The 27,440-nt window shown below is 35.8% G+C and overlaps 2 protein-coding genes across 13 annotated transcripts; one reads left to right on the top strand and one right to left on the bottom strand.

Moving 5' to 3' along the window:
- The first annotated feature begins 252 nt into the window (after positions 1–252).
- LOC123705660 (E3 ubiquitin-protein ligase UBR5) lies at positions 253–24,559 on the top strand. 12 transcript variants are annotated; one of them, XM_045654572.1, is made up of 50 exons: positions 253–517; positions 1,472–1,821; positions 4,037–4,194; positions 4,278–4,483; positions 4,875–5,050; positions 5,157–5,347; positions 5,443–5,590; positions 5,680–5,815; positions 5,916–6,076; positions 6,189–6,331; positions 6,469–6,631; positions 6,713–7,095; positions 7,321–7,494; positions 8,026–8,214; positions 8,480–8,591; positions 8,715–8,822; positions 8,905–9,046; positions 9,382–9,519; positions 9,690–9,915; positions 10,003–10,068; positions 10,151–10,323; positions 10,461–10,651; positions 10,794–10,939; positions 11,269–11,435; positions 11,565–11,810; positions 11,969–12,199; positions 12,312–12,490; positions 12,733–12,934; positions 13,475–13,653; positions 13,805–13,988; positions 14,137–14,291; positions 14,555–14,757; positions 14,886–15,054; positions 15,194–15,343; positions 15,669–15,787; positions 16,284–16,399; positions 16,545–16,693; positions 16,809–16,891; positions 17,244–17,389; positions 17,672–17,894; positions 18,261–18,449; positions 19,168–19,301; positions 19,647–19,785; positions 20,190–20,297; positions 20,383–20,545; positions 21,916–22,093; positions 22,317–22,523; positions 22,654–22,801; positions 23,082–23,312; positions 23,472–24,559. In XM_045654572.1, exons 1-50 carry the CDS (start codon positions 456–458, stop codon positions 23,682–23,684), a joined length of 8,553 nt encoding a protein of 2,850 aa, XP_045510528.1. In that variant the 5' UTR covers positions 253–455; the 3' UTR covers positions 23,685–24,559. The 12 variants fall into 12 exon arrangements, with proteins under 12 accessions (XP_045510528.1, XP_045510524.1, XP_045510529.1 ...); XM_045654568.1 differs by having other exon boundaries at positions 4,863–5,050; XM_045654573.1 differs by having other exon boundaries at positions 4,278–4,501; positions 17,259–17,389.
- LOC123705685 (lethal(2)neighbour of tid protein 2) lies at positions 24,184–26,445 on the bottom strand. Its single transcript, XM_045654647.1, has one exon. It carries the CDS (start codon positions 26,116–26,118, stop codon positions 24,643–24,645), a length of 1,476 nt encoding a protein of 491 aa, XP_045510603.1. The 5' UTR covers positions 26,119–26,445; the 3' UTR covers positions 24,184–24,642.
- Between the last annotated feature and the right edge of the window lie 995 nt (positions 26,446–27,440).

Here is a 27,440-nt window from a genome sequence, read left to right as displayed (position 1 = left end):
TTTTCTTTAGATAGAGAGAAACAAATATATGTAAATTGTATATGCTCGATACAAGTACTCTATAGGTTTATTGCTCTGAGGGTTTTACAGTACATTAGTTTAGCTAATAATGTACATTTTTTAGCATTAATGCAGCAGCCGAAATTAATATAAGCTAGGCTCAAAATGTACTTCACAGTTTACAATCGGTAAATGTAGCCATGAACGCGACTTAAGTGTCAGTTCTACCAACATTTCAGGCGAAGAAGCCATGTTGATATTTTCTTTCTTTTTTCGTCTTGTACCGACTCACATGTATTTGAGAACGAAAACGCTATTGAAAGGAACCACGAGAAATATGGTGGTTAGAAGTGGATTCTAGTTATCAGTGTTCTTTTGTTCTGATGATTAATGGTGGACTGAAATGTAAATGTTGTCTGTATGGTATTGTTAACATTGGATAAAACTTAACGAAAATGTCTTCTATGCATTTCGTTGTTCATCCTTTACCTGGGACAGAGGATCAACTGATAGATAGGTAAGCCTATTATCCAACTTTCTACATGACTCCATTACGGTTGTAGAATTTAATCCGATATTTTAGGGAAGCTAGAAAACACATCTTAAACATATTTTGAGAAAATTGTATCTTCGACGATGACATGTTCAGATTATTATACTTTTTTTGTACAAAAATATTTTTTTATGAATTCATGATGTTGAATAAATTTTGTCTCCCATAGCAAATTTTATGAAAAGTAGCTTTTTGGATGGCCTAACTATGATCATCTACATTCTACAATGATGTTATAGGTCAATTTGCGAACCCCGGTTTATTTTATTTTAAAATTATATAGAAAAATATGATGAATGATATTATTCTCTTTTAATATTAAAGGTATTCAGAGTCAGCATATTTAAATGACGTTACAGTTCTATGAAGCCCCAGTGTTCCTAAAATAAAACACTGGATAGCATGGTGTATAATATGTTAATAACAATGCCCTAATTAGGTTTAGAGCCCAAATGAAGGAATATATTATATACTAAACATTCATTGCATTACATTTCATAACTCCATTTAATTGATAATGATAATATAAACTATTGTTTAAACTTACAAACTTACTGTCTACTACCAAAATTCAAATTAGTATTCTTTTCAGAGATAAAACTGAAAAAATAAGTCAGTGATTCTAAAAAAAATCTTTCAAATGGTCCATATTAACTAATATACCATTACTTGATTAGTATATTACATATCCATACAGAATTTAAATTAAAAACAAATCTAAATCTATGAATTAAGCAATAATGGCATTACTAGAGAATAACTAATGTTATATCAGTGTTTTGGTGTTGAAATTGTAAAACTGATATTCAATTTTATTTTCCCAGAATCTAGAGTATAAGTTAATAATAAAAAATAAATGACTTTTCTTTATTTGATTGTCGATTGTTTACAAAGCTTATTTGTATTCACTTGTTGTAGGCTTAGAGAGGTTGCTGAGAGATGGAATAGATTTGGAACAGGTGCTGGCTCCCCAGCATTATGCTCTTTGAGAGGAGTGCGTGCTGTGGCTGCTGGTCCTGCTCATATAGCCTGTTTACAAGAAGATGGTACAATATGTCGGGCTGCATTCTCAATCATACCTGACAGATTGGATTTGAGCAAGGCTGATGCAAGTAAAAATGGTGGAAATGGTGGCGGTGGAAGCGGAGGAGGTGGGACGAGTGGAGGAAAGCAAGGGGGAAGTGGAAGTGGTTGTGGCTCTCGTCAGCAGCCACGCACAAGAGCAAGAATTATGAGAAATTCTATCAGAGCAGCTCCAAGCTCACAAGGTACAATACATGTTTTTTATTGTAAAATTTTCTTTATTTTATTAGCAATATAGGTATATAGTCTTTTTTTAAGTTAATAGAACAATCCTGCTAGAATATTCTAGAATTTAACTACAAAAGAACAAAGAAGACTTTAATATGATTCATATTTTGTGTATAACTTTCTATTAATAATTAAATGAATAAGTAATTACAACTTTTTTACTACTAAATACAATAAATACAAAGCGTTAATTGTATGGTTGCTTCAACTTTATGGTACCCATTTAAAATGTGGATTATTTGATATTCCAGATTCTTAATTTATTTGTGTCCTAAATGATTCAAAATATTTTTGTATTTAATTATTTTTCTTGATTATGTTATTTCACATTTTGTAATGTATTGAAATCCATAATTCAAGTCAATACTACTTACTTTCAGTGATACGCATGATCGCGATCAAGACGCACATTATTATAAAATTATATCTCTACAAGTATAAAGGCTCCTGTATAATATAAAGGCTCACTGTCAAAAAAGTTTTTTCATTAATTGTTTTTCAAGATTAAAATAATTAATATTCATTAAAAAAATTCTGTAATTAAGTTTTTATGTATATTGGATGACCTGGGTGCACATAGGCCCATAGGGTATTTGAAATGAATAAAACACTGACTCATTTTTTTTATTTACACAATCTTTCACAAAGACCACATATGAATCAGATGTAAGGATGGCAACAAAAGTAATTAAACTGAAAAATGCTAACATATTTCAGGAATATATTTTCAGAAAAAATTTTTTTACACCTTTGGTTACATTATTGCATTTTTGGAAAGGATCTCTAATTTTTTTGAAAATGCAATATAGCCTATGTTGCTCAGTGAAGATGCAGCTTTCTGATGGTGAAAGAATTTTTGAAATCGGTTCAGTAGTTTATGCGTGTAAACCATACATACATACATACATAATTACAAACCTTTCCTCTTTATAATATTAGTATAGATTAGTATAGACAAGCACATAGGCTATTTTTTTTCTGGGTTCTATACAAGTGAAGCTAAATTAGTTTTTAAGCAGACACACATAAACCACATTGCTAATTAAGTTTTTTTTTTTTTGAAGTTGTTATCCTATTTTTTTTTAATTATTACCATTAAATTCTTTTCACTCCTTCTAGAGTTGTGTTCTTTGATTGTGAACTAACATTTAATTCTTTAATATACAGAACTATAGATGTATCAGGTAGGTGCAAATGTGGATGTGAGAATTGTATTAAGAAACTAAGAATTCCAATAAATGCAATTAATACTGTTCAAATTTTTATCCAATTTAGTTATACATTATAGTGTTACCTTGAACAATAATATTTGGGCATTTCTCTGTAAGCTCGGGAGGCTCTGGAATCTGTCCTATTCAAAGGTTGACCTGGCAATTTTTTTAATAATTTCCCAAAAACTGTGTTCTGTTTTGAAGAAAATTAACTATTATTTAAGTTAGATGAGGAGGCCCACTGAATTTATACGTATTTCTCGAGATATTAACGATTTTCCAAGAAATCCTGACAGGGGACTGTTAAATGTGACATGAAAAATGAAGAGAAAACCACTTTCTTTTACCATTCAGATCAGAAATACTTGAAACAGCATGTAGTCATCGAGATCTATAAAATCTAATCATTACAATAATCAAACACCAATCCTTTAACAATAATTTATACTGTATTCATTGAAATATTAACTTTAAATAATATAATTATTAATATTTTCTTTCAAATATTTGATGTGAAATTTCAACTGAAATATATAAACCTAAGATTAGCACACAAATAAAAATTTACTTAATATTAAACAAAAATATGTTATGTTCTTAATTTTTTTTTTTTTAATTTCGTTGGAAGACCTGCTACTAATGTGTCTTGTTTTTTTTATACTTTTTCTATCTTCTTTGGTACTTCAACGTCTACCCTCTCATTTCTGAAACTGATTCGGCTAGGTAATGTTTACTTTTATTACTCCAAATGAGCTATACTTTCACCTCTTTAAAACACACATATAACAAGTCACCCTGTATATATTATGTCCTCTCTAAACGGCTAACAAAGGCAAGACAGATGTGAGAGAACCTGAACTTCTCATTCGAAACTCCGAACGGCAGAAGCGCCAATCCCTGTCACCTCGCCACAAGGTGCCATGAAAGGTGCTTACATTCATTATAATTATTATTTGTTTAGGCTCAACAAGTCGTGCAACTGGCGTTATAATTGGTGCATCGGGGTCAGGCCGAGTAGTGTCTGCAGTACCTGCTCCTTTTGTGCCTGAAGATCTGGTCACTCAAGCCCAAGTTGTATTGCAAGGAAAAAGCAGAAGCCTTATCATACGGGAGCTGCAGGTAAATAGAAAATAGTATTGCAATTTGCAATCTCAAATCTTTATTTAAAAAGAAAACAGTAAATAGTAAATATTTTTTTACAGAGGACAAATTTAGACGTGAATCTAGCGGTAAACAACTTGCTGTCGCGTGACGACGAGGAAGGGGAAGAGCCTGAAGGCGGTGAGGGCGGCGATGGATATGTGCCGGAGGATCTCATCTCACTACTCGATGGCGGTTTCCACGCCAGCCAGCAGGACCAGTCTGTCATCATCGACGCAGACGCCATGTTCTCCGAGGACATCTTCGGGTACGCGGCTATCAGAAGGTACACCTGTCAAGCTACGCTCCTTGGCCTCTAATGTCCTCAGCCCTTAGTGTTGAATGAAGTCCTCAATCCAATATAGCACGCAAAAGCTTACGCAATTTCTATTTTTGTTTTTTTATTGTTTTTCTTATTAGTACTTGTAACTGGAGGTCATGGTGTCACATTGCAAAGGGTTTTTATTCCCATATGTATCACTAGCTGTTATTTATATTGTTAATTTTTTTTTTCTTTTGTTCTCGCACATTTTGTAGTGTTTGTGTCAATAGTTTGAATAACAGTTACTGGTATTTTGGTCACAGGAAACCCAGTTGCTTTGTGATTCCATGGCGTGTTGAATAGTCTTTTAATAAATACTAAGTAGTTATATTAACAGTCGCAGTGGGGGTGGCGGTGGTAGTGGCGGCGGACGCGCAGGCGCCAGCCGCGAGAGCAGCAGCTCAGCACAAGAAAGACCCTCAGAATTCAGTCGCTGGCGCGAACGTCAATATTTTGGACCTCGCCGATGGCTCGAATCTGCTCTTCGTGATACTTCTTGGGACAAGGAGGGAGGTATGATTACCCTGAAACTGTTATATTTTTACGTTTTATTTTGTTTTATATTTATTTGTATGTATGGAATGCATCATATTTCATTTAAAATATGTTATGTTTGCAGTTGAAAACAAAAAGAAAGATTCTGCAATGACAGCTTCACCTCTTTGGGTATCTGAAGAATTGGAGTACTGGGATAGCAATATTCGTTTCACACATATTGCAGCAACTTATAGTGAATTGATTGCTGTCTCTACACATGGACAGATACATCAGTGGCGTTGGGCTGACCCACATCCATATCAAAGAAATGATGTATGTTTCAATATAAAAGTGCCTTGTTTACTTTAAATACCAATATTAATGCAAAAAAGCCACTTAAATATTAATATTCATTAATTATTTTCTAGACTTTGGGTAATAGCGCCTATCATCCACGTAGCAATTATCTTGGATTACTTTCCGGGGAAAGAATTGTGAATATCAGTGCTGCTGGTATAAGAATCTCTGTTTTGACTGACTCTGGACGAATTGCAACATTCTTGGATGAGTCTATTGGTATGAAATAATTTTTTTAATTGTTAATTTTTGTTATCTGCTCTAATTACTTTATATTATATTATATTAACAAAAAATTTTATTTGTAGCTCACGCACCTGGCGCTACGCGTTTGGAGCATCCACTGCAGACATTTACAGAGTTTGGTTCAGACAAACCAATTTCTCTTCATGTATGTTCATTGTATAGTGTTGCAAGATTGGACTCTGGAGCATTGTATTGGTGGTATGTTTAATATTAGATTCTATAAAAAGTAACTCGACCTTGTTTTCTTTGATAAATTTATTAAATTACAAATAATGTTCCAATATTTTACTATTTGTAGGGGTGTATTGCCGCTTGGACAGCGTGCTCGACTTTGGGAAAAACATCGTGCTCGATCTCGTAAACAACAGCGTGGTCACTCGTCGACCACTCCGCAAGATTTGCAAGCAGGACAAAGTGTTACTATGAAAAATGCGCCCATGTATCAGCCAGGAGCTGTTGGTAGGTTCATTAAATTTATGTACAGAAAATTTTGGGGTTGATTGTTCAATTTTACCTATAATTAAATAAGTACAAGGATAAGTATTCATTATGAACTGGTTTTTTTTTTCAGGATTTAATATGTCGACTGGAGTGCCTAAAGTGGGTATCCTACAAAATGCTGCATGGAATCTATCTGACACTTGCAGATTTAAGCTCCTACCAGCTCCACAGCCTGATCGCTCGGTATCTGACAAGGATAAAAGAGATTTACAGGTTTGTTTTTATTACGTTACGGTTTAATTTTTACGAAAATATTAATATTAATAATATATTAATATTATTGTCTCTGTTTGAAATTTTTCCTTGTTGAAAAAGAAAAAAAGTTTACATTGAAACTATTTTTGTTCTAGAACCAATCTCCTCTCACTGTTTCATCCGTGAAGGCATCATCGTCAAGCAGTTCAAATAAGGACAATGCAAAAGATAGCAATAAAGATATGGCGGACCGTTTGGACATGCCGCCACCACCAAGCCCTGCATCTTCTACCTGCAGTGACACCAGCACATCACACAGTAAGTATTATAGTAAATGTTTCTAGGATGGTGCATGTCAATTAATGTTATTTATTTTCTAAATTAATGCTTTTATTTTAGAAAGGGCAAAACGTGTCACAGTCCGTGGAGAAGAAGGTTCTTCTAATGATGGTACTAAACGTGACGAAGAAGAATGGCCGCTTAAAGAAGTTGTTTTCCTTGAAGATGTAAAGAGTGTGCCACTTGGTCGTGTGCTTAAAGTTGATGGAGCATACGCGGCTGTACGATTTCCTTCTGTTGGAAAGGATGGAAAGGAAATTATTCCATCTACCCCAGATGATTGGACAGCACTTCTACAAGATTGTCGTTTAGTACGCAAAGATGATCTAGTTGCTGTTAAATGGGGTGCTGGTGGCTCAGCTGGTCCTCGCGGACCCGACTGCTTGCAACGATCTCCACGAAAAATCGCACTTCCACCTGAACTACAAGTCATTACTATTGCTGTAAGTTTATACTTATAAACCTCTACTCCTGTTTTATTATTTTTGGATTACAATCATAATATTATCCAGTCTATTTTTTCTGTGAGATAAAATGGCAAATTCAAATAATGAATCAAATTATAATTATAAAAGTGGAAAAAAACTTATCAATATTATTATCTGTAAATTGTTAATCATATTTTCCGTATATGAAAACTGAATATAATTTTGAATATATATTTTTAGGTTGACAATCGTGGCGTGCACGCCGTAGTACGACGTCCAGGTGGTGCATTGGCTTATGCCGTATATGCAGTGGGAACAACACGTGCTCTGACAGATAGTGTATTTCCTACTGACCATACTGCCCTGTTGGGGCACTCAAATGGACATTTGATTCAACTGGCCACTGCTGCCGAAGTAAGTTCTTAATTTATTGAAGTGAAACTTCTTTATCGGGGTTGGAAAAAATTTAGTGTAAAATTTTTTCGTTACGCGTGACATTTTTCCGTTACGCGCCATCTTTTTCTTATCCCTACCACGCGTGATTCGACTGTATTTCTATAAAGTTGCGTATAGTAAATTATTTTTTGAAAAATAAGGTCATAAAGAAGTTTCACTTCTTACGTGTGTACACTGGTACACGCGCACATTTTATATTTTTTATGTTTTAAGTTTATTTATAAAATAAACATATTTTTTATATTTTCAATCTGCACCCATCATAATATATTAAATAAAAAAAAATAAGAATCATGAATACTTTTTAAGCTTATTTTATTCTTATTTATTTTATATTAAGTAACTTGTAACATATTTCACAACCTATTATTTTCTTACGTACTGTATGATATGTGGATTCCCGATTTGACGCTCAGCTAAGCCAGAGCGGGTCGTTAGTCTGACATATAATAAATGAAGTCAATATGTAACAATCTTGTGTCTGTGTAGGGAAGCGAGCCAGTAGTGATGATGCTGGACGGCAACAGCGCGCTGTACCCGATCGCGCGCGACTGCGTCGGCATGGTGCGCGAGCCGCCGCCGCTGAACCTGGCGCCCGCGCGCGCCATCACCGCGCACGCGCTGCCGCTGCACCCGCACGGGCCCGCGCACTCGCACCACGCGGCGCTCAAGTCACAGGTAATGGAATAATCTGCATGTGCATTTAGATCAATAAACATATTTTATCATGTATGTTTCGGCTTATTTTTGTATCTTGACATGTTGGAATTTTAATATATCATGTAATTTATAATTGGTTTGATTACTTTTGTAATATAGGATATAATTACCCAGTACCAAAAATTAAAAATTAATTGTAACTTTAATTATTGCTATGGCGTTTAAATAAAATTCAAATGTAGTGTATCAAGTAGATGTTTGATTAAGATTTATATTTTTATAGGTTGCACTCATCATAATTGTAGCTGAACCTCAACATATGATGCCTCGCGTACTCCGATGCGATTTAGATGGCATTCGTCAGTTGCTTCATCAACTGGAGTCAGATTCTAACAGTAAGTATTGTTTAACGTACTTCTTAACTGTAATCTAAAGATTACAATGAGTAACCGTATCTGCGCTTGAATGATCGAAATATGTGTACTTTTATTATTATTTATTTAATGCTTTTCTTCCAGAACAACAAATTATGTCTATTTTGCAAGAACGCTGTGACGGTAACAGGAATATTCTACATGCATGTGTGCATATGTGCGCACCAACATCTAACAAGGAACCTGACATAGGTAAGTAATATTTTTGTTCAAATTTACCAATAGGCATTTTATGTAGTTCTGCTTTTAACTTTAACTTTTTCTTAATATCTAGTTGAAAATCCGTCTATGCCAAATATACCGAATGCGTCGAGTGGCGCAAGTAATGAAGAGGCTGTTCCAGCTCTTTCCTGGCCGGGCCCAGAAACATTTGAAGCATCTGGAGATGAAGACAGTTTGATGGGAATTAATAACGGGTAACATTAATCATATAATATTATAAATATTATGTAACAAACAAACCAACAAAAGCTTTAAAATCAATTCTTTATTTATTAATTTTGAATATTGTTTCGTCTTTATTTTTCGTTAAAAACATGAAAACAATTAATTACTAATTACTTTTCTATTATTATTCGACTTTTTTAATTCTCTTCTGTACTTCCACTTTGTTGTATTTTAATAAAAAAAATGTGTAAGCTGCGAAATGAATGATTAGTTATATTTAATTACGAAGTAGACCGAGTGTGTACCTAATTGACAATGTGCATACAAGGCTATGGGAATCGTAAATATAAATAAACATTTGTAGCAAAATGTCGAACAGCGGTAACGGTGGGTCGGTGAGCGCGGATCCGGCGGAGCGGCGCGGCAACGCGCTGGCGGCCCTGCGCGCGCTCGCCGAGAGTGCGGCGTTGCAGCCCTACTTGATGCAACTGCTTACGGCCAAGTGAGACACTAAAGCTTTTATTCATTCATTATAACTAAAAAAATACCCATTTTTATCTCTAGATATGAAAATTGAAAGATCAATAAATTGTGCTTCCGATTTTTTGAACAATTTATTCTTGCTGTTTGATTTACTTAGCTGTTTTAAAACATGTCTTTGTATCTAATCAGGGATGGCATGGGCCAAACTCCACTAATGGCTGCAGTCGCAGAACGCGCTTACCGCGCTGCACTCGTATTATTGGACGCGATACGCGCCTGTTCAGATGCGGACGAGATGCAACGTTCTGCCGCTATATTCCCGCCCAATGCACATCCAGATCACTCGCCACTTTTGGTACTCTGCTGTAATGATACTTGCAGCTTTACTTGGACGGGACAAGATCATATCAATCAGGTATTAAAAAGCTGAATGATTGAATTCTAAATATATAAATAATACTGGGCTAAATGGACAAAATGCTTACTTTTTTATTTTTCACAGGATATTTTTGAATGCAAAACATGCGGACTTACTGGCTCTTTATGTTGCTGCACCGAATGCGCTAAGGTAAATTTTGTTCAAAGTAAGTTTATATCAATAGTTTGTAATGTTTATTAGGTCAGATAATAATCTTTCGTTTAAATTTTAGGTGTGCCATAAGGGTCATGATTGTAAACTTAAACGTACATCTCCGACTGCGTATTGTGACTGCTGGGAGAAGTGTCGTTGCAAAGCGTTGGTTGGCGGAAACTGGGCCGCTCGATGCGATCTATTAGCCCGACTGGCCAGAGACACGCAGTTAGCTACACACTTTAATTCTAGGTGAGATTTTATAACTTACTTTATACTATTTTTTTAAGTTCTTAATAAATTTAACTATTTGATGGTATACAATGCACGTGGATAAGTTAAAATATTAAACATAAGCTAACTATTGAATTATGTTTTCATTGTTGCAGAGGTGAATCCATCCTCCTCTTCCTCGTTCAAACGGTTGGACGCCAAGCGGTAGAACAACGCCAATTCAGAGCAGGAAGCGGCCGAGCCCGTGGTCCAAGAAAGCAGCCCGGTTCTGATGCCGAATTGGATGTACCCGATCATGACTTGGAGCCCCCGCGGTTTGCTAGACGCGCTCTATTGCATTTGTTAGGTATGTCGCTTGTAAATTTTATTAGATGGATGGATGAATGGTATTGTGGATTTCTTTTTTTTTTTCATATTTATACATTACTATTATCATTTTATAGGATAACTCTTTGGAAGGCTCTAATTATAATAATTTTTGTCCACAGCGGTCTGGCCGGCAGTAGAAACAGCTATAATGTGCGGCGCTAATGCATCTGAAACTGAAGGTCCATCAACCTCTTCGCACCAACAGTCGGGCACCACGCTTCTCGACAAATTTACACATGCTCTTATTGTAAAGTGTACAAATGAGGTAAGTTGGTAATACTTCCTCCACTTTGTCATTACTGGGTTTTCATATTATATTAACCATATTAGTTTCTAAAGATATATTATTATTATTAAGTGTATGTGCCTAGTAGATGTTAATTTAATTTTGATCATGAATATTTAAACCTTCTAAATATGATATTATGACATGTTCAAAATTGCAGGAAGCTTATTATTGGAAGGTATGTGTATTAATTAAGTCGGCAATATAAGAAACTACGTACTGTAAAATCTCGTCAGAAAAAAAGAATAACTGTGCCACAATCTGATTATTATATAATACATATATGTATTTATTTATTTTTTGAATAGATGCTGGACACATTACTGCACACTTTGATTAGAGAACAGAAAAATGACACCATCCCCGGACGCGCAGAGCGTGCGCGTGAGGTTACGCGCCGATTCGTGCGTTCCGTTGCAAGAATATTTGTTATATTTAGCGTTGAAATGGCGCCCGGAGCAGCTAAGAAAAAAGGGTAAGTTTATTTAATTTTTATTTCTGATTTTTGAATAGATACTATTTGAAGTTTTTGTGTCAGCATAAATTTTGACAATAGATTACATTTTAAGATATTTTTTTTTTATAATAATATCTAATTTTTTAGGCCTGTTTCGATTACCTCATCATTAGTACGTTGCCGCCGTGTTTTTGCCGCCTTAGTGGCTTTAGCAGTGGAAGAATTGGTAGAAGCGGCCGATGCATTGCTAGCACCCGTAAGATTGGGCGTAGTGCGTCCTACAGCGCCGTTCCCACTGGCCACTACTTATGTAGACCTTGTAAATGGGAGCGAAGATTTATTTGGTGTTGAACCACTGTCCACTGGTCATCCACGCCATCCACATGCACGCAGGTACGGTATCTTAATTGAAAAAATAATAAGTGAACAGTGTAAAATGTAAATTAAATTTGAAATTATTATATTATGTACAATTTTGATTTTTGTGATAATTATAACTTTCGCGACTTACGACTAATGGTGAGATATTAATCGCCAAATTAATTTTTTAGAGAATCGAATGTGACCGGCGGTCGTTCTGCCGCCACAGGAGGTACTTCAATAGGCAGTTCCACGTTAGTTCCGGACAGATCATCTACACCTGTCGCCACCGAGTATGCAGATGATGTCACGGGTGAAGCGCTCGGTGGTGATGATGATGCCTCAGAAACAGATGAGCCGAACACACCGGCACCTACTCAACAGCCTGACGCTCAACATCATGATGACGCGATGGGCGAAAGGTTTGTGTTGTTATAGTAATGCAAAGCTATTAGAATAACTTTGAAAGAATATATATAAATATTTCTTAAGTAATAGCAGTAAATATCAATTTTTAACGTTAAACATTTTTAGGGGAGCTGACCAACACGTGGTCGTTGAAAATGGAACAGAGCGTGCAGAAGGAGGTGAAAGTGAGAGTGAACTAGATATGTTAGCAGAGGTTGAAACCGAGAGTGACTCTGATGATCAAGACAATGCGGAATCTGCGCAACGCAGTGTGCAAACCGGCGCTACACAAGGTTCTGATGCCGGTACGTATCATTATTTGAAAATGGGATTAAAGGAACAGTATTTAAATAAAGGTGCTGTGCTTATTGTTATGTATGTTCATTTCAAACACTTTTTTTTATTACTCATCCAGTTTATTTCTTATGAAGTATATGTACAGTATGATGTCATTGACTGCATCCACGTTGAACGCAACGTAAATCGTGCGTTGTTGGCACACAACGCATGATTAGTTTAAAATGTAATAACGCGTTGCACGACGCAGGAATAGCGTCGCTTCTATTGTACCCAGAGGACGAGAGCGGCGACTCCACGCAGCCCGAGGACGAGGACTCGGAGGCCGGCGAGACGGACGAGCAGGAGGGCGAGACGGAGCCCCAGCTGCACGACGGAGAGACTCTGGAGCGACGGGCCGCGCCCCCCACTAGGACAAACTTGGCTCCGCATTCTATGCAGTGGGCTATACGGTAAGCGAATTTCATTATTGCAAAATGTGAACATGATTTAATTTCAGAAGAAGTATTGATACTATATCTGAATTCCTTTGTAGCCAAACCGGTTTTATTTAATTCAGTGAGCTTTGAAAGTATTTAACTTTTACATACAAATAGCAGGTCTGGTCAGGTTGTTGTTTTCATCATCATTAATTAATATGTATCTATACATATAATAAATCTGTAGAAGGGTCAATTCTGTACATTGAAAATATTGAAAAAATAAATAGCAGGGGGTGTTACTGGATCGATACCAAGCCCAAATATGTGATTAAAAAAATTTTTGTCTGTCTGTCTGTCTGTCTGTATGTTCAGGCATCACGTGAAAACTAACGGTTCGATTTCGATGAAACTTGGTATAATTATTCCTTATTATCCTGGGCATAAAATAGGATACTTTTTATCCCGGAAAAATACGTAGAAAAAAATAAATCTTAATTTTTCCGCGCGGACGGAGTCGCGGGCGGAAGCTAGTGATAAATAAATAATAAATCATTTTATTACATTTATCAGATCACGAGAAGCTCTACGCGGTGGTACAAGCGGCACCAGCGGTGTGCGATTGACAAGCGGATCTTCACTAGTGTTCATAGACCCGGCCTCGCTGCGGCGCTCTGCTGCGGCCGCCGCCGCTGGCGCGCACGATCCGCATTCAACATCCACTACTGCGTCCTTTTTGGCCAGGGCTTTTGGTAAGTAATCAATAAAAAGGTGGAATTAGTATTATGATTCAATTATTTAAATTATTAATTTAAATTAAAATTCTTATTACAGTTATTTGTAAAAAAAAATTAATAGTCTGTTATATAATATATTTACATTAATTATAAAATTATCACACAGGTATCGTGATTCGTCAAATTGCTGATCTTTTATGGGAGTATGAACGAGCTCCACTGCAGTTGTTGCGGTTATTACCGCTGGCGTACTCTGATGCGCTACGCCTACAATGCTATTTGGAGAGACAGCTCAAACCAACTTGGGATTGGCTTGTCACAGTCATGGATGCTACTGAAGCTCAACTAAGGTATGTTTATAACGAATGCATGATTTCAAAATTGAATCTAAATGATTTCGAGATTGAAAACTAAAATAATATTTTTTTAGTGCATTTAATGCATTTAAAATAAATAAGAGTGTATGTGCATCCATACAATAACAAATTATTTCCAAAGATTTGGCGCATCGCTGACGTCGAACAACGCAAATACAACTACTCCGGATAGTGGGCGGCCAGCAGCACCAACAACACGTCGCACCACGTTCACAACGCCTGCCACACGTATCATTGGCTTCTCTGAAGGGCCGCGTGCGAGAGATCGCGATCAAGGTAATGTGCAGTCAATTTAGTGAAAAGTGATTGTAAAAATCAAACATTTTTTTTTGTATAAATGTCTGACTTAATTATTACAAATAACATCATTTATTTTAGTAGACAACCTAACATTCAGTTTATTTTATCTTTTAATATTGTCATCCATTTTTTATCGTTTACCACAAAAAAGTTACAACAACCTTCAATAGACCTTACAATCTTCTAAAAATATTGCTGTACTTTTTGACATTGTTATATCAACTTCATTATAACTATAGGTGTAGAAGCCGGCAGTGCGCGTCGCGAGTTCCTTGCTTATTGCCTGTCGTTGCTGCGCGCACACAGCGCTGAGCACGCTGAACAATTGCCCGTTTTGGACGTGGCTGCTCTCAAACACGTGGCCTACGTGCTTGACGCGCTGGTGTATTACATGCGAGCTGCACAACCGCAGCCGCACCATCATCACCACTTGTGGACACCGGTATGTGCTATTTAAATTACTACATCATATCAATAAATTATCACATCGGGAATAGGGTTCCTAAAAATTAAATTAGATAATCCTTCATACCTATACTTTGAAATGCAATACATTTATAATTAATTCAGGATGAAAATGAGAACGAGGAAGGTGAAGAAGAAATGGTAGTAGGAGGCGGCAGTACAGCAGCCGAGTCCGATAACGAAGGGGAGAATGGTCGAGGAAGACAGCACTCATTCTTCCAACGGACGGATTCTACACTTTGCCTCGGCTGTCCACCACCTGATCCTTTCAATAGTAAGTTTCTTAACAATTGTTAACTTACTTTCTCGACACCGACTATTGCAAGGTGTATTAAGTAAATAAAAATATCATGTCTGGAAGTAGAATAGACTTCGTTTATTTATTTTGTATTATCATTATGATATATTTACAGTGACAATGCAAGATGCGTTACCGCTCGCCGATCAGCCGCAACTGCTACAACCAAATGCACGTAGAGAAGAGTTGTTCGGAATGCCACGCCAGCCTGTTACCGTACCGGCATCTGGCGATGGACCACCAGGCGTTAATAATCCACTCGAAGGTGAGATTAGAGCTATAAAAGTGACAGTAGAAATTTTTCAATAAAATTCAAGTTCGTTCACACTCCACTTACTAGTACATACACTACACTAAACTACAATATACCTATTACACTTAACTTTAGTTACTTTTTTTTATTTCAAGTAGATATAAAATTTAAACACGACAATAGATACTATAACATCAGGCGAGTTCTGCAGTGATGAGTACTACAACTTTAGCTAAGCAAACCTTTGCTTTTACAACATTCGACGAAATGTAATATTGAATAAAATGTACCTATCGTTAAGTTCACCAAAGGAAATAACAATATTAATGTATCGCAGTGGTGCCCCGTCGTCTAGGCCTCTCGTCGCGCGGGCCGGAGCGCGGCTGGTCGCCGCCCGCGCGCCCCGCCTCCGCGCCGCCCGCGCACTCGCACACGCTCGCCAGGGACGAGCCGCAGGTAATTATATACTATAGTTGCTTGGCTTTTGTTCATGTATACTATATTATTAACCGACTTCAAAAAAAAGGAGGAGGTTATCAATTCGGCCGGTATGTTTATTTTTTTTATTTTTTATGTATGTACACCGATTACTCCGAGGTTTCTGAACCGATTTACGTGATTCTTTTTTTGTTCGATACGGAATGGTGTCGAATTGGTACCATAAAAATTTCATTCGGATAGGCCCAGTAGTTTTTATTTTATGAGCATTTTTGTCTGTAGGTGTGTATTTGTAAATTTTCAAGTGCAAGTTTGAAGTCGGTTGTTTTTAACGCAGTTATCACTTGTTTTTATTACACTTTAAAATGTGGATATTAACTTAGTTATATTGATGACATTTTTCTATATGCTAGAAAATTGAAGATAACAAAAATTTAATAGAAGTGTGATGATGGAGGTATGCATGTTGTTTATTTTGTAATGATATGCATATATTATTTTCTATTTTTCATAGGACTTATCCTGCGCCAAAGATACAGTTGCAAAAATGGACGTCGACACTGATGGCGAATACTTATCGGATTCTGACTCAAATGAAGCAAGACAAATACCTAGGAAAAAACATCATAGGTACGTGGAATATGTGTAAAATTATCTCGCGTTTGTTTTTTAAGCTATTCTTTATATGTATATGCACATTATAAGTTTCCGTTTATTGACTATGACATTTAGTAATAATATGTATTTTTATTTTGTACGTTTACTTTTCCTTTAGGCATCCGCATATGAATACACATTCAACTAATAGCAACCCAGTTCACGATTCGAATTCTTCAAGTTCGGAATTCCATACATTAGTCAATACTGCTTGTTCTATTATGGAAGGTCCACATCAGCAGGCTATGAACATATCACCATCTCCAGGTAATTAAATAAATTATACTTTAATATATAAAAATAGGTATGTAATGTTCTATTTTGCTTATAATATTTTAGCTTTTCCTTAGAGGATTCATTCCTAATATTTTTTATTTTACAGGTCCCAGCGGTCTGAACACCTCAACACAGGAGCCGCGTGCATCTACCGCGCGAAGCCCGGGAAAGACCGTTATTGTACGTGCTGTAAGTCACTCCACTTATTTGGGGGACTTTTTTATAAACAAAATTACTCCCTCCTTATTGGCTTCATTTTTTAATTTTAAATTTTTACATGGCAGACCCAAAAATTGTAGTAACGCAAATAATATAATATGATGTAATTAGTTTCTCAAATTTCATATATTCAATATGACAATACTGATAATGCTATTTATTCACTTGGATTATATGTCGCTTTTGTTTGCTTAAGACAAGAGCCCTTTTACCAATATTAATTTGGTGACGATAAAATAACTTTATACTATTTCATTATGTACCCTATTTTTTTTTGTTACTGTCGAATGAGATATTTAAAAAGTTGCTATAACACTAATAGAGTCGTGAACGTCAGGGCGAGTTACTGAGCGCGGCCGACCCGCTCGAGTCGCAAGAGATCTCTGCGCACGTGACCGTGGAGACCACCGGCTTACCACCGCCACCGACTATACCACCACCACAAGGAATAAACGCTCCGCCGCAACCGTAAGAAATTTCGATAGTTTAAAGATAAGATAATTCTGCAAATTAATATTATTAATTTTTAGATACCGTTCGCGTTTTTATTTTTCGTATTTGATGTATTTAATAGCGTTAAATCTAGAAGAAGCCTTATAAATTGCATGATCAAAAATGTGAAATAAAACAACATCCGAGATTTAATAATTTATTTCATTATCATTAATGGAAACCCTACTTAAGTTTTTAACATTATACAATTATAATTACATGTTTATCGTAATTAATGAAATAATTGAATTGCTCCAGACGCGCTTGTCCATCACTTGGTGCGTCTGTGTCGCACGATCTGCTGTTAGGCAGATGGAGATTGTCACTCGACCTGTTCGGGCGAGTGTTCACTGAAGACGTGGGTCTCGAACCCGGCTCCGTGGTGTCGGAATTGGGTGGGTTCCCAGTTAAAGAAGTCAAGTTCCGACGAGACATGGAAAAGCTGAGGAATTCACAACAAAGGGACTTAACATTACATAAGGTATAGTTGCATATTTTGTAACTATCTAATTTTAATTTGAACTCGTGTTATAAATCAAATCATGAATGGATTAGTACTTCAGAAGAAATTATTATTAATATCCTTATGAAAATGATGATATAACATTGTAAGGTGACACACATTTATTTACTTTGCTCTTTTAATTCTCATAAGCCTCCCATAAGTAACTTATACATACACAGTACTATTAATTATGTGTGTTAGAAATGTTTCTAACAATATAATGATTTTGGTATCTTTGAATCATGCCAAAGAAGTTTCACTTCTGACATGTGTGCGGCACTCACGCTCTTTTTATATTGTATGAATCGCGAAAGAAAATTCACATTTATAATGGTGCCGCAGATGGAACGCGAGCGCGCGAAGCTCCTGCAGCAAACGTTCGCCGAGCTGAACAGCGCGTTCGCGGGACAGAACCGGCGGGCGCACAGCGCGCAGCCGCCGCTCGCGATCAACCGCGTCAAGGTGACGTTCCGCGACGAGCCCGGCGAGGGCAGCGGCGTCGCGCGATCCTTCTACACCAGCGTCGCTGAGGTGAGTACTGGTACTAGGTGGATAGTTTCATTTGCTGTTTTTTTTTAAAGGTATACTTCTAGTTGTACATTATATACGAAAAGTATTTAAACAAGAATTTAAAAAATTCAGACCGAAAGAGTAGAAGAAATTCGATTTGGACTAGGTGGATCATTTGCTGTTTTTTTTATAAATATAGGTAAGTATATTTCTGGATGAACATTATATACGAAAAGTATTTAAACTAGAATTAAAAAAATTCAGGCCGAAAGAGTAGAAGAAATTCGATTGCTCAGGTGGGATCCTGGTTTTCCGCCTCATGATCGATTTTTTTCTAATTTCTAAAATCTCATTTATTTTTTAAGAATATTAAATTATGGTTAACGATATTCATAATTACTTATAGATCATCAATCAAATACTTCTGTAAACAACTGTTCTATGAATATTAAGCTTTAAAAATTCAAATTGGAATTTATTGTTTTTGACTTGAAAAATCCATACTAATATTATAAATGCGAAAGTAACTCTGTCTGTCTGTCTGTTACTCAATCACGCCTTAACTACTGAACCAATTTGCATGAAATTTGGTATAGAGATATTTTGATACCCGAGAAAGGACATAGGATAGGTTTTATCCCGGAAATCCCACGGGAACGGGAACTATGCGGGTTTTTCTTTGACTGCGCGGGCGAAGCCGCGGGTGGAAAGCTAGTTGTAAATATATATCAATCCACAGGCTCTACTAGCAAATGAAAAGTTGCCGCCATTAGAACCGACGACGGGAAGCGGCAGTAACAATAGTACAACAAATGGAACATCAGGCTCCGCGAGTGGAACCGCGGGTGGAGCCAGTAGCAATAGCGGAGCGAGGTATATCACACACCCGTATCTAGTGTAATAAATAAATGTTTATTTACGAATTCATACATGATTAACGTTCAGGCCCTTTAGTAATAGTAACTAAATTTTTCAATTCAATTAATATCATTATTAATAAGTGTTATTCACGTGGATACCTATATATTTCAGTAGGCTTTTATAATCACAACATAAATAAGCTTTTTACTCAAAGAAAGCAAGCAATCAATAAACAAATTCTTCTAGATCAACAATTATACAAATTAATGTCACACCTTGTATGTGTTTAGTATTGTAAGTCATTTACTTTTGTCGTCTTATAGTCTACATAATTAATAAGTAATACATAATGCACAGCAGAAGCAGCAGCGGCGCCGGTCGAGCGAGAGCAAAGGACCCGGCGCGGCGCGCAGCCGGCCGGCCCGCGCCGCGCCCGCCCTCCGCTCGCGAACCGCGCCGTGTGCTCAGCGTGGACGCGCGCCCATATTCACCACAGGTAATGTATTATTCTACAGGATCTTCACAACTTTCACAGACAATAAATTTTTTATTTTTTATTTTTATTAAGAATTTCCAACAAAGAAAACATAATTTACAGGCTCTTAATACTAAAATTGCTTATCGTATAATAACAATATGTTTCTTTACTTATAGGAAATTACAACAATCGTATATTTAAACGGATAACAATAAATTCACTATATCAGAACTGCTACCTTGTCAATTTATCTCAAATTAAAAAAGGGGAGGGGGAGACAGTCGGCAGGGTATTATCGAATATAAAAATTATACAACACTATTTTATTCACAAGCTCACGGGGAATTTTAGTAAAAGATATTGAAATATGGGTAAGAATAGGGAAAGACTGAAATAAACTAAAATTTATTTTCTCCTATCAGGGAGCACCAGGAACAGAAGGTGCCGGTTATAGTGGAGAAAGATCGGCTGGACACAATGACCATTTAACAGTACATCAAGCACAGCTAGGAGAACGACTTTATCCTAAGGTAAATACTATTTGAGAATAGAAATTTATTTTATTTACCATGAAAGTACGTAATAATTAAAATTGTCATTTGTCATAATGTATAGGTTCACTCTTTGCATCCAACATTCGCGGGCAAGATCACGGGAATGTTATTGGAGTTGACACCGGCGCAGCTTCTCGTCTTACTAGCCAGTGAAGATGCACTTAGACAGAAAGTTCGAGAAGCTATGGATCTCATAGTTATGCACCCCTCTGAAGCTATTTTAGGTAAGTAACATTGTCGTAAATCATACAGAATATAAAATGTTTATGAAATATTGTATTAAATTCCACAATATTCCATGCTGACAATTTAGATATATGGTATCATATTGTGTCAATAAAAACTACTGTGATCTCGTAAATATAATATATTTTAATTTAATAAAATGTTAATACAATAAATAATATATCGATCTTTTTAGTTCTGAAGAAGGTTACAAATACAAAATAAGGAAAAAACATTACACAGAATGAATGCCTTTCAAATTATTGAATAATGTTTTAAATGCCTTTTAATTGATTCAAAATGATGTTCCAAACATTATAAAGTATACTAGCTCGCACCAGTTCATGCATGTTATAAAAACCTGCATTTATATCTGTTGAATTGTTTTATAGATCTACTAGCTGTGCCGCGCGGTTTCACCCGCGTGGCGCCGCTCCTGTTGGTCTTAGCGTGATAATATATAGCCTATATTACTCGTGGATAATGTAGCTATCGAATGGTGAAAGAATTTTTTAAATTCGGTCCAGATTATGATTCTATTCATTACAAACAAACAAAGTTTTCCTCTTTATAATATTAGTGTCGAAGAATAAATACAGAAAGAATGCGGAAAGCGGTTTTCCATACTATGTAGTAAGGCCGCCTTTACACCTGTAAGTTTTACTTACGTAAGTCACTTACGTAAGCTACTTACGATAAATTTTCAAGTGTAAACACTCGTTGTAAGTAACTTACTGTAATTTTTTACAACTTTCGTAAATTTAAAAATTACAAGTCTAAACGTGTTCGAGTTTGCTTACGGAAGCGACTCGCAGCTTATTGAATTATTTTGATAAGTTGAGAACTCACCAAAACAATGTCCTCTAAACAAAAACAAAATAAAACCTGGTCACCAAACGAGGTAGAAGCTTTAATTACCGCTTTTGAAGCACGTCCCATACTGTGGGACTATAAAAATAAAGAATACAAAAACCGCGTAAAAACAAATTCACTACATGTTGAACTTAGCGAAATGTTTAATATCACTCCAGATGAAATCATTAGAAAGTTGCATAATTTGAAAGGACAATTTAGCCAAGAAGTGACAAAATTAAAGAAAAAGAAGAGCGGCAGCGGTACTAACGAAGTTTATGTGTCAAATTGGCGGTATTTTAATGCCCTTTCTTACGACTTGCCCTACTGATTTAATGTAAACGGGCGTGTAATAATTTATGTAAGTTTAAACTCACAAAAATTACGTAAGCATTATTTACTGTAAGTTTGTTTTAAGTGTAAATGCAACCGTAAGTCAGTTACATAATTTTTACGAAAGTAACTTACAGGTGTAAAGGCGGCCTAATATTTGTTAATGAAACGGCATGTTGCACAGATCTAGACGTGTTCTCGCTGTCGGAGCGCGGCGGCGGCGCGCTGGGCGCAAGCGGCGCGCACGCTGCGCCCGACGACGCGGCGCCGCTGTTCTACTCGCCCGGCAAGCGCGGCTACTACTCGCCGCGCCAGGGACGCGCCACGCCCGAGAGGATCAACGCCTTTAGGAATGTTGGACGGTAATAATACGTCTACATATTTAGTTAAATGGTTTCCTACAGTATAAGTAACATTTTTTTAAGATTTAAATTCTCTACTTTACTATCCACGAAAGGGCAAATAATGATAGCATTTTTTGCCGTGAATACTTATAATATAGTGTTGTTAATCTGATTATTTTAGATTTTCGTTATTCACATTATCATGTAGCGTAATACTTACTGTGTAAATGCTTTATTCCAGAATCATAGGTCTATGTTTATTACAAAACGAGCTATGTCCAATGTTCCTCAACCGCCACGTGCTGAAGTACGTGCTCGGCCGCAAGATTCGATTCCACGATTTGGCCTTCTTCGATCCGGTCGTCTATGAGAGCCTGCGACAGCTCGTCGTTGACGCAGAGACTGGCGACTCACATTCACTATTTGCTGCTCTTGATCTCAATTTTAGGTAATTATTAAACTTATATATCTATCTATTTGGTATTAGAAAAGGTTATAAAAAAGGGTACATAAAATTATGGTAATTAAATAACATTTTAGTTTAACATGATCATAAAAATAAATATTATTCTTTTTAGCCTGGAAATGTGTGAAGAAGAAGGCGGTGGATGTGTAGAATTAGTCCCCGGAGGTCGGGAGATTGAAGTGACCGCGCTCAATGTTTACGACTACGTGCGCAAATACGCGCAACACCGTATGGTCATCTCACAAGAAAAGGCGCTTGAGGTATATAATCTTAATATATATAAATCTCGTGTCACAATGTTTGTCCTCAATGGACTCCTAAACCACTTAACCGATTATAATAAAATTCGCACACAATGTGCAGTTCGATCCAACTTGAGAGATAGGATAGTTTAAACATGTAGGTACCACGGGCGAAGCCGGGACGGACCACTAGTATATTATAATATTATGTAGATTTTTAGTTAGTTGATATATTTTTTTTACTATTCAAGCATGTTTTAATTTCTATTCAATCATATATTTTTTGTTGATATTATAGGCAATGCGTGTTGGTGTTCTGGATGTCCTGCCAGAATCGGCCTTGGAAGGACTCACAGCTGAAGACTTGCGCCTTTTATTAAACGGTGTCGGCGACATAAATGTTGCCGCTCTTGTATCTTACACTAGTTTTAATGACGAAAGCGGTGAGCCGCCAGAGAGACTTGCAAGGTTCAAGCGTTGGTTGTGGGCTATAGTCGACAAAATGACTCACTTGGAGCGACAAGATTTGGTTAGTATTTTTCAATAATATAGGTACTTCTTTTTTAGTTATCAAGCATACAGAACAGTTTAAATATAAATTTATTAATGATAATATCATTTGTTTGTTTGCTTGTATTTTACTTAGGTATATGTATATTAATATTATATTTGTATGTTTTGTTATTAGGTTTACTTCTGGACTGGATCGCCTGCCTTACCAGCTTCTGAAGAAGGCTTCCAACCCATGCCGTCGGTCACCATCCGACCCGCTGACGACGCGCACCTCCCCACCGCCAATACTTGTATTTCGAGACTATACATACCTCTTTATTCCTCACGACATGTTCTCAAACATAAATTATTACTTGCTATTAAAACTAAAAACTTTGGCTTTGTCTAGATGTCCGCGTGCTACCGCCGTTTACATAACTTAGGTTTAAGCTCAGTCATTAAAGACTGCCGTTGTAATCTACTCGTATTATATGATACTTGTATGTTTATCACCATAATATAGATCTACTGAAAAATCAATAGCGTTTATTGCATACATGAGTATGTTTTGTATATTTCAGACTTTTCTTAGGTGTTTTTATGACAAGAATCAGACTGAATTTTATTTCTAATTCAGCATATCTTTAAACTGAGTTGATTGGCCCGCACAATTCTTTCTTTTTGATCAGTTCATTAGAATAATTTAATATAACTAGTTAAATACTAGAAATTGAGAATAGTTCGAGGTTAACATCTCAGATTAATATTCAGGATTGTTACGTTATCAGTGAGTGTCTCTTTTGTATAACATTCTAATAACTAGAATACATTAGTAAATAATTCCATAACTACTCTTATCAATATACTAGTAAAGATAAAAATAAAATCAACCGTTTTTGTTTTCTAAAAATTTTATTTCAAACAGTAAAATATGACTTTGTATATTACTTTATTGACTCTTATACAATTTTCTAAGGGCTTTTAATTTACCACATTTCAATATTCCTTTCTTAAGTAACTAAACTATTTATTTGACTGAATGAAAAACTAATACAAAAATATAACTAGTGAAGCTTCAAATAGAAAGTATAGAAGAATTTAGAATATGATGAATATTCTGCTATATATTTTATTGGGGTTGGATAGAGAGAAGGCGAATTCCAGTAATAATGGATCATGTGATAAAAGAGGAAGTATTATGCGCCTCTATCTCTAAATTTAAGATTATATTAGTTTTCACTTTGATTAGTTAAGATTCATAATAAATACTTCTTAAAATGCTTATATTGTTGTTTTATTGAATCACTTCATTAAGTCCCACCAAACTATATTCATTTGCAATAAAAAATGTAAAAGAATATGTATTATTATGCATTTTTAGCAATAAAATTAAATTCTTTTGACATTTTACTATAAACTCCATACAAAATACTTATATGGCAGACATGTAGCATGATACTTGTTGCATCTGTACTTGGATATGTGTTCCAACAAAATTCTATTAAGGCTAATATTAAAAATCTTATGACTAGGCTGTAGTTTGTGGACCAAAGCAAATATGGCAAGGTATGAAAATACCAAGAATAGAACTGATAATGTAAACTCCTCGCACACACTATACCAATGAAGTTTACTAGAAACATAGGAAGAACAAATAGTTGTGACAATATATCAAAATTAATGCTATATGGTGCTGTTTCTTTTTCAGGTTTACTAACTTTTTCGGATTTATTTCCCATTTTTGGTGATGATTTTTGTAACATATTTTCAAATGATTTTAAGAAATTCTCCTGTTCCTTTGATAGATTATCTTCTTTATGGTTTTGGTTCATTTTGGCTTTATTTTCTTTTTTAGATTTCATATTTTTTCTATTTTCTAAATTTTTGGCATCTATTTGAGGCTGGAATTGTCTTTGGACATATCTTAAGCGGCAATAACTTTTGAAATACTGAATACACATGGGCAACAATAAAAGAAGAAGCATTATATGTATTCCTAATAATACCAAGTGAAACATAGTACTTGCAAATACTTTCTCATCCAAAAACCTATAATTTACAGTCCAAGTATGATTGAAGACTCGTCCTAAGTCAAAACTTCCTTTTAAATATGCTACAGGATTAGAGAGCAAGAAAGGTAGGCCCAATACAATTTGTGTTATACCACAAACTAACAACTGTTTGAATGTATCTTTTAAACCTAAATTAACTAAATAAAAGAAAAATAAAGCCGGAGCATACAACAAAATATTCATCTTAACTGATACTGCTAAACTATAAATGAAGCTGCCTAAATACCATCTTGAATCCAGAAAATAATTGAGTGAAGCATACAATAAAAGCACTGCAATTGGATCATTAAACATTCTTAGTACATGGATTGAATGAATTCTGTATGATGTTAAAATTGTTATTGCAAGAGCATATGGAGGTACTTTTCTTGTTTTAATGTAAATTCGGAGCACAAACATTAACAACAACAAATATACTCCTATAAAAATATATTGTGCTAGCTTGATATTATCTCCTTTGTTTGTTATAAAATAGAATATGGAGTATATATACACAAAACCGGCAGGGTATACCAGAGGTCCTGTGTCGCCGCGAAGTTTGCTGTAGTCCCAAGTACCATTAAGAAATCCTTCACATTCTTGCATATAGGCTTTCCAATCAATTTCTGTATAGGGCACTCTTTCCACGATCAAAACATTTAGTATTAATTCAGCGATTAAAATTAAAACTGCAACAAACGGTAGCTGAGCAGGATTTACAATCAGACCTTTCAAAAATGTCCAACTAAACATTTTCCTTATCTCTTGATAAAAAGCTCTCTTAGGGCTCATTTTGAAAAATGTGAAATATAATGACTTCAAAACTAAATTTTCATTCAATCAATCTTCAAGCCAACCAGGAGTTCTGCTATTTTGGGATTCAATCATTTGCCCCGGGTCCAATTCGATAACACTTGCGAAACATGTAGCTATAAGCTACTTATAAATAGTTATTTGATGTGGTTATTTGATCATATGATGAAGGTAATGCCACTAACACTGTAGGTTTTCTTGAAATAAAAGTTAACTCTGGCGTTAAATTAATAAAATTAAAATAATATTTAGAATTAAAAATAAACTGAGCCGCCTACGCCGACAATCCGTTCCTGAGATGTCAAATTGTCAAATGTCAGAACCACACTCCACAGCCAGAAGTCACTGTGGAAGTCACCTGTTTATTTTTGTCACTGTCATCTTGATGCTATCTTGAGACTTGATGTCATATTGGTCATCACAGAGTGGGAGCCATAGATTATACATTTGAAGTCCCCGTAGGAAGTCCCTATAATGGGTGGGGCCATAAATATAGAAGAAGAAGAAGAGAAGAATATACGCGCCGTCGCCACATCTATATACAGTATTATCTATGGCCACTTCAAAGGACTGCCTGCCCTCGCGGAGCTCGACGTTGCTTCTATCTACTAAGTATTTACTACTTCTTGCTTCACCAAGTCCCTGGGTCACTCATTCACTTGTGTGCAAACTGCAAATATTCGTACAACCTACAAATAATAATTGCGTTGTCGTCCTACATTTGTGGTTTTTGCGCATACGTGTGTTAATATGAGTTACGGACATATATAATTACCTAAATATACTAAAATTATTTTAAAAAGACTTACGACTTTATACTTGTATTATATTTTTACTTATAATAATATAGTGTACTCCACGATCTTTTATGTAAATAAATATCTATTATATACCTATAATATACAATTCATAAAATGTACAGGAAGCTAGAGCCTACAATAAGTACATTGTACACTGTACAGTGTACAGGCTGTACCATGCACGATATAAAGCAACAGGCCATGGCTCAATGACTGTTGAGATTATTCTCAGAGCGATACGTAGGGGAGTATATAATCAAAGACGTAGGGTTAGGCAATGACTATTATACTAGTAGACGCGGCATACGCCAACATCATTGCACTAAAAAACAGCGTAATTAATACATACCTACTTACTAACGCATTATCACCAATACAGTTGTTCTCTCTTTCACTCTCACGCACGAGACATAATACATGTCTCACTCATGTACTTCGTAATAACAACTGCCGATTAAAATACAAAAAGAACGTCCAGCCACGACGCTGAATGGTGCGTGA

Source organism: Colias croceus, chromosome 2 (genome assembly GCF_905220415.1).
Source record: "Colias croceus chromosome 2, ilColCroc2.1".
Lineage (NCBI taxonomy): Eukaryota > Metazoa > Arthropoda > Insecta > Lepidoptera > Pieridae > Colias > Colias croceus.
Note: the sequence above shows the minus strand (reverse complement) of the source record. Positions and strands in the feature narration are given on the sequence as shown.

Bases quoted from the DNA above. Each gene is read 5' to 3' on its own strand.
- LOC123705660 (XM_045654561.1), top strand. From the start codon at position 456: ATGTCTTCTATGCATTTCGTTGTTCATCCTTTACCTGGGACAGAGGAT. The intron at 9,520-9,689 runs GTGAGACACTAA...GTATCTAATCAG, and splicing joins ATGCAACTGCTTACGGCCAA to GGATGGCATGGGCCAAACTC. The intron at 20,298-20,382 runs GTAAATACTATT...CATAATGTATAG, and splicing joins GAGAACGACTTTATCCTAAG to GTTCACTCTTTGCATCCAAC.
- LOC123705685 (XM_045654647.1), bottom strand. From the start codon at position 26,118: ATGAGCCCTAAGAGAGCTTTTTATCAAGAGATAAGGAAAATGTTTAGT.